Source organism: Telopea speciosissima, chromosome 7 (genome assembly GCF_018873765.1).
Source record: "Telopea speciosissima isolate NSW1024214 ecotype Mountain lineage chromosome 7, Tspe_v1, whole genome shotgun sequence".
Taxonomy (NCBI): Eukaryota; Viridiplantae; Streptophyta; class Magnoliopsida; order Proteales; family Proteaceae; genus Telopea; species Telopea speciosissima.
The window spans coordinates 421970-428826 of NC_057922.1; the positions used below are offsets into that span (position 1 = coordinate 421970).

The 6857-nt window shown below is 39.0% G+C and overlaps 1 protein-coding gene across 2 annotated transcripts; it reads right to left on the reverse strand.

Annotated features, from left to right (window-relative positions):
* Window positions 1-609: 609 nt before the first annotated feature.
* LOC122668039 (serine decarboxylase) lies at window positions 610-5748 on the reverse strand. 2 transcript variants are annotated; one of them, XM_043864572.1, is made up of 6 exons: window positions 5627-5748; window positions 4941-5389; window positions 2628-2859; window positions 2331-2524; window positions 2098-2234; window positions 610-1254 (listed from the first exon to the last, which is right to left on the reverse strand). In XM_043864572.1, the coding sequence occupies exons 2-6, from the start codon at window positions 5251-5253 to the stop codon at window positions 688-690; spliced, it is 1443 nt and encodes a 480-aa protein (XP_043720507.1). In that variant the 5' UTR covers window positions 5254-5389; window positions 5627-5748; the 3' UTR covers window positions 610-687. The 2 variants fall into 2 exon arrangements, with proteins under 2 accessions (XP_043720507.1, XP_043720508.1); XM_043864573.1 differs by having other exon boundaries at window positions 4941-5405; window positions 5627-5645.
* Window positions 5749-6857: the final 1109 nt, after the last annotated feature.

Sequence of the window (6857 nt, forward strand, 5' to 3'; positions counted from 1 at the left end):
AAAACATGAGGCCTGGAGAACTAACCCAGCGAAGAGACCTGAAGCCTCCAACACCTACCCACCCTATATACGTTCATGCAAGTAACTTCATCACCGTCACAGATGAAGCCCTCCGGAGAAACATTAAGGTGCCCAGGCAACACTCATCTGGCCGCAAAAGAAAAGTATCTTCTTGTAGTTGAACTGCAAATTACATAAGAGTCCACAAGCAAGGTTCACGATCCAAGTATCAGACTCAGGATCGGTCATGGCTGATACCGATCTAGATCAGTCACAAATGAACAAACTCCAGGTTTTTGTGCATATGGATGGGTCAAAAATATTAATAAAATATTAAAAAACAGTATGAAATTCAAAAAACCCAAAATATTGATAAGAAAACCTAAAAAAATTGGCAAGTATCGGAATCTAGTTGACCGATTCAAGGAACGATCCAAGAATACCTTGACGGATCGGTCTAATCTCTGGATTGGTCATGACTGATAACGGCCGATCCAAGATAACGAAACATGTCCACAAGCCAAAGAGCACAGCAAATTTAACAAGTACTAAAAAATATAGCCGAGTGGTATCGGGGGAAAAATCTTGACAGATCTTCTCATCTCATGATTGCTAAGAAATACCGAGTCATTTACTACAGACTACAAATAACAAAATACAGAAACTCTTTTAAATGGCACTAATGCATCACTGGTGAAGAGCACAAACACAACTGTCCTCTCCTACATCCCCAGCAATACAAGGAGGTTGCAACGTTCCTTCCTGATACCAGCTTGAGCGCTTCTGAACCAGTTCATTCAAGAAATCATCAAGCTTCTCAATGGTGATATTGGGCATCACCACAATATGAGAAATGTTTCCCTGGCATGCTAGCTGCCAGCGGCGGACAAACTCCTCATCTTTTGGACGCTCAAAGACAACGGTGCTGCTGAGCTCATTAAGCATGGCACCAATGCCTGCATCTCGGAGGCGGTCCTTCAAATAGTGAGCATTCCGGAGGCACTTCTGGACTTCTTTCTGGAAGCCTCTGTAGCCTTTCCGGTTCAGAGTGTACCAGAGGAAGATTGGAGCATGCCCATTACGACTACCCATGATGGTGGCGTCCCGGGATGCGAGGTACTCGACATTTCTTGATAATGCATTAATGTGATCCAATCTTGTTATCTGAACACCACAAGGCATTGGGCAACCCACAAATTTGTGGCCAGAAACACTAACGCTTCCAATGGGTTTTTTAAATGAGACTTTTGGTGCCTGCTCATCATGAAGAAAAACGGAACATAAGGGAACAAAAATCCAGAAAACAATTTAAAAAAATCAATCAAGGAAAAAGGAAAACTAATCTAAAGCTTCCTGGCTTGCTGGAAAATGTTGAACAGTAAACTAAAATCAAAATAAAAAACCGAATTTTTTTTTTTTTTTGGCTAATAACAAGAATAATTAAGAACTCGTATTCGTACTGAATATAGTAACCAAATCTCTCAAGTAAATCCCTTAAATCTTGGTGGAAAAACAGAAGTGTTATATTTTACCTTCTCTCTACTATCTAAAAGGCTTATCTAATTAAAATATTTTACATTAATTTTCAATATTTTCTATTGAACCAGTTGGAAACAAAGAGAAAACTGAGGTGAAAATGGGTGCCAAAGAAGGAATAGAGGAGTGTGTAAAATACTAGAATCATGATTGATGGACCACAATATCATCCATATGCTGTAAAAGTCTACATATGGACATAGGGTTAGCCACCATTGAGGTACAATAGTACAAGAAGATTAAAAACATTCACTCCAGCATATTAGCTTTGGATAGCCAGAATAAGATGAGAATAGCAAATGGCACTCTAAGTAGCATCATATCATTTCAACAATATATATTTCAACAATATATATATATATATATATATATAAAGCAATCTATCAGATAGATGAGATCTCCATAGATCAGAGATTTTGACTCGAGATCACCAGGAAGAATTCAACAACTGGTCCTAAACATGTCTTAGATGTACATAAAAGAGAGCTTCATCCATCCCCGCCAAAATTCCTCTATATGCATGGCAAAAGAATTATCATGCAAAACATAATGTGGACTTACACGTTTGACAAAGGGCATCATAAGTCCAAACAAAGCCCCATCGCAGTGAATGTAAAACCGATCATGTGTGAATCCAGTTTCTTCAAGTGTTTTTATAACAAGATCTAGATCATCAACAGCTCCTTTAACTGTTGTTCCTGTAATTACCCAAATAAGATCCAAGGCATGAGCAACTGCAAATGGAGACAAAAGCACAGCGCAAGAACAGGAACATAAGATTAATAGCATCATACCTATGTTTACATTGAGGATGGCAGGTTTATCCTTGTTAAGGAGGAGTTTCTCTTTGAAATGTGTACAATCAATCTCACCAGAGACAAGTGTGTCAACCTTTATACATTCCATTCTGTACATCCTTGCTGCTTTGAAAACTGAATAATGTGATTCTCGTGATGCATAAAGAATTCCATCTGGAAAGACTTCCCTCCTGCACAATCAAATAGTGTCTCAACAACCATTCACAAGCAGAATACGCTGTTCGATCACTGGAAAACTAAGAAACTGAGACAAGATAAGCTTCAGATACTAACCCAACCAAGATTCCATGAAGATTCCCTTCTGTACCACAATTAGTAATGTATCCCCAGTATTCGTTCTTCTCGAGTTCCCAGAGACGGGCAAACCAATCTAAAACACCAACCTCAAATTGTCTGGAATGGACCCCATAGTTGCTCTCAATGAAGGGATCACCTAGGTTATTGATAGAGAAATGTTGCAGCTGTCCCAAAGCTCCATAATCAAAGTCAAGATTATAAGGATAACCTGTAAAGATTTTAAAATGCAACCATAAGAAAGGGCATATTATGATGACAAGAAATGAAAGACGTCTTGAAACTTTCATGTTTATCAACTTATCAATGCTTGCGTCAGTGTTTACTACTGCAGATTTCAGAAGAGAGATTTCTTTTCCTTTGCTTTAGTTCATCCAACATTTCAGAACTTAAAGCTTGTTCTAGAGAAAAATTCTCTCTGATTAATCACCAATGAAATAGATATTTCAGAGTCAGGTTAAGAAATATGTTTCCTTTCAAATTTTAGCTCAAAAATAAATTAAAAAAGAGTACTTTTACTTTACAGTTGAGTATATCAGAAATAATTAAATCACTGTTCAGTTTAAGAAAGAGAAGGTACACTTAAAAGAAATTGAAAAAAAAAAAAAAAAAAGTTCCTTTAGACTCCCCCACACCACCCCCATCCCTTTCTCCAGATTTAAGGAATTCTTCAATTCTTATTTTAGAAGAAAAAAAAAGACAATTAATTATCTACCAGAAAAAAAAATTAAAAAGAAGGAACAACTCAACCAAGGCATTACATCATCCATTTGTCTCAGGCTTACCCCAAGTTGAGTATTAGAACCAAGATACTGAACTTCTGAACCATCCATTAAAAACCACAAAGTGTATAAGCAAGCAAGCATTTTTGTAACTTTTATTTATCTAGATTTATTCCCCGGCATAACTACTTTATGAGGCATGAATTCCAAAATAGTACAAAAACAAGTATATCCCTTCATGTAAATTCCAATAACTCCACCAATCATATACACATACTGCAGAGAAGCTCAGGGAGAAACTAAGAAGAAAACTTTCACTCTATAATTGGGCATGCGTATAAAATAAGATTAAATTTAAGTTGGGTATAAAATGCAGCATAATTACCATAGTTAAACAAATCCTAAAGCACCTTACTTATAAATGAAAATTTGTAGTACCAGCTTAAAAATGGGAGCTAAATGGAGTTTTTGTGAGTTGCAATGATATGAAGAGTGGATGAGAGTGCTTTATCTTTTCAACCACAGTCATGTCATGTTGTGCAGGCCCTCGCATAAAGCAGCAATCCAGGAATTGAGCTCTTCTCCAGGGAGCCCAGCACGCCCAGGGAGCATCCAGCCGTTGGGCTGTGTCACACACATCCCTAGGCATGCGCCGAGATGTGTGCGGCACAGCCCAACCCTTGGATGCCCCCTGGGCACTCCCTGGACGCTGAGCTCCCTGGAGAGAAGCCAGATCTGCAATTCAGCTTACTCATTAGTTTCTCCATTAGTTATCTAGGTCAATAATTTTAACAGCCACAGAAATTATGACTGAGCTACCATTTTACACGAGAAATGCTAGCACCCAAAAAGATCCTGTCCAGCACCCTGCCCGGGCTGCTTGCCCGAGCAAGGGTGAAGCGGTCTTTTCACGCCTCACCCTGTCCACCGCTGCAGTGCAACCCGGGCTGAGAGCTGGACAGGAGCCAAGTCCATGCTAGCACCTAAAATGGCACGACTCCACAGACCATGGTTTCTCATAGACGTAGCCTTTAGATATTTATTTTTCATTTTTCCACTTATTGAAGCCTGTCCGTAACAAGGAGTGTGGTAAATAAAGTTTTGAAGTCCTACAACTTTTGAAGTCCTTTCATTTCCAGTCAGAAAACAAAACCTGACTCCTTGCAACTGAATATATCAGTCATTTGGTAAATTGCTTGATCTTCCCCAGGAAAACAGCCTTAAATGTGTCCCATTACAGAAATATAGATCAATGATCACATTAATGTGCACAACTTTGTTAGATTCACGCTCACATAACCCAAAAAAAGACGAATGTAACGTTGTTATCCACTTCCTACTTGGCAAACCTTTCTATTCTACAGGCATTCCTTTACAATGGTGCGCGATGTGAGATTTCTCCATCAAAACTTTATCTAACAAGCCAACAATAACTTCATTTGGATAGATGCAGAAGAAGAATAAAAACCTAGCCCACCTTGAATTCATAACAATAGATAAACGTAATTTCCGTGAGCTTCTGAGTAAAATGAATCTATAATGGAAATTAAAGAGAATTTTATTTCCGTACCTAAGTGATGCTTGGTTCTTTCAATTAGAGACTTCCGGTACCTTGCCAATACACTAGCCATATAAGCCTCCTTTTCTCCCGTGACCTCGTCGTCCGCATCAGGTTCCGTGACCTCAAGACACGTTGTATGCACATTTCGTCCCAACACAATCTCTCTACTCTGCTTCTCCACCCCCTGGGCAATGAAGACAGCTCCATTCTCAACAATAGGTGGCAAAGGTTCAGAAATGATAGCTGTGGGATCAAAATCTTCCGGTAGCAGTTCCATCTTGCCATTCACCTGAGTGGTAAATACTTCAACACTTCCAACCATGATGCCTCCACCTAAAATTCAATAATCTGATTCCGGTATCGATAACAGCTTCTTCACTGTCTCTCCAAGCCCTCCAAATGCAGTAGTGACACAACTGAAGCTCCAAACGAGTGCTCAGATGCAGAAAGATTTCAATCTGAACGAAAACGCAGCTAACGAATCAGTGGATTAAGATGAAAACCAATACTTAAACCACAAATCCACCATGAAATTGAAAGAAAGTAGAGATCTGTTAAGGAGAAGCTAGAAGATCTCGGTAGCAAATGAAATGAGGTGGGGGTATATCAGATAAGAACAATAATCTTTGTAAAAAGATAATCAAAAAATTGCGGATCTAAAAATAGATATGCAAAGGAACCAAATGGAAGCAAACCTAAAATGCTTGAAGCTGAAGAGGCGACGAATTCGCTCAAACAAAGCTCAGACGGGAGCGAGAATTGTGGAACAGCCACAACGCCTATTGACTCGTAACACCCGCCACGCTTCCAATTTATAGGCGGGGCAGAAGGGTTCGTCACCCTTTCTCCTTAGACATTGTAGCGATGGAGAACCCTCACTCTGAGAACCGTCAGATCAGAAAAAGATCTGACGAACCGACATACCTTTTAACCTTTTACTAGAAACACACAACTCGACATTCCTATTTTACGAGTGTGGTTCCTCTGTACGTGCCAACTGAATGGAATCCGAGAGCCAATCACATTTTAATTCTAGGGATGATGTTCTTTGTATTGTAATGTAGCCTGCGTCCAAACACATGAGCCTGCCATTCGAGAGGCCATTCAAGAGGCAAGATGGTCAGTATAGTCACCCCTTGTGCCTGGGCACCCGGCATAGAAAATATTCTCTCTTAATTTTGTGTCATAAAAACCCCTTCTCTTCTTATAAATGACTGGTTCTTGCATGTTCATTAACATGTTGGTACGTGCAGAGGATCTATCAGAATTTTTTTATTTCTTTTTGATAGAAATTTTTTTACCGATTTCAAAATTGCAGGATTGTTAGATAAATAGATGACGTAAAAAACGTGAATCTAATTGATAAAATTTGGACATTGGAGGGTCCAGATTCCAAACACACCCCCCCCCAACCGCACAAAGTGAAGGCTCAGATATCGAAGTCATGTAGGTTATACGATATTTTTTGTATAAAGTTTTTTTTTTCTGATAAAATATCAAGTTGTACGATTCATAACGTGCCGTGAAGATTCCGGATCACGTGCGAAAGCACTGGCTCCAAAAAACTAATGTACTCATTGTCCCACTTTGTGGACCCCACTTACCCCAGTTTGAATCATCTCTTATTATCTTTTTGTGAGAAGGACTCCCCTTGTTCGGAAACGAAAATTATCCTAGGCGCCCCAAATTGAAAAGAAAGCTACCAGTGTGGATAATTTAAAATAATTGTATCGGAAGATCCATATCGGTATTAGACGTAATCAATGCTGATATTTGCTTGATCTAGAATCAATGAAACGATATTCAAAAAAAAAAATTGGCTTGATACTATAGATACATTACCTATATCAGTAATGACCGATACCGATCTAGTATATCTGTAGCAGTATTGGCCAATATCGATCTAGAGACCAGTTTAAAAAACCA

What these genes read in the sequence shown, in the direction of transcription:
- LOC122668039 (XM_043864572.1), bottom strand. Translation starts at nt 5,253, where the DNA reads ATGGTTGGAAGTGTTGAAGTATTTACCACTCAGGTGAATGGCAAGATG. An exon ending in AAGAACCAAGCATCACTTAG is followed by an intron (nt 2,860 to 4,940) that starts GTACGGAAATAA and finishes AAATCTTTACAG; the next exon opens with GTTATCCTTATAATCTTGAC. An exon ending in CTTCATGGAATCTTGGTTGG is followed by an intron (nt 2,525 to 2,627) that starts GTTAGTATCTGA and finishes TTGATTGTGCAG; the next exon opens with GAGGGAAGTCTTTCCAGATG.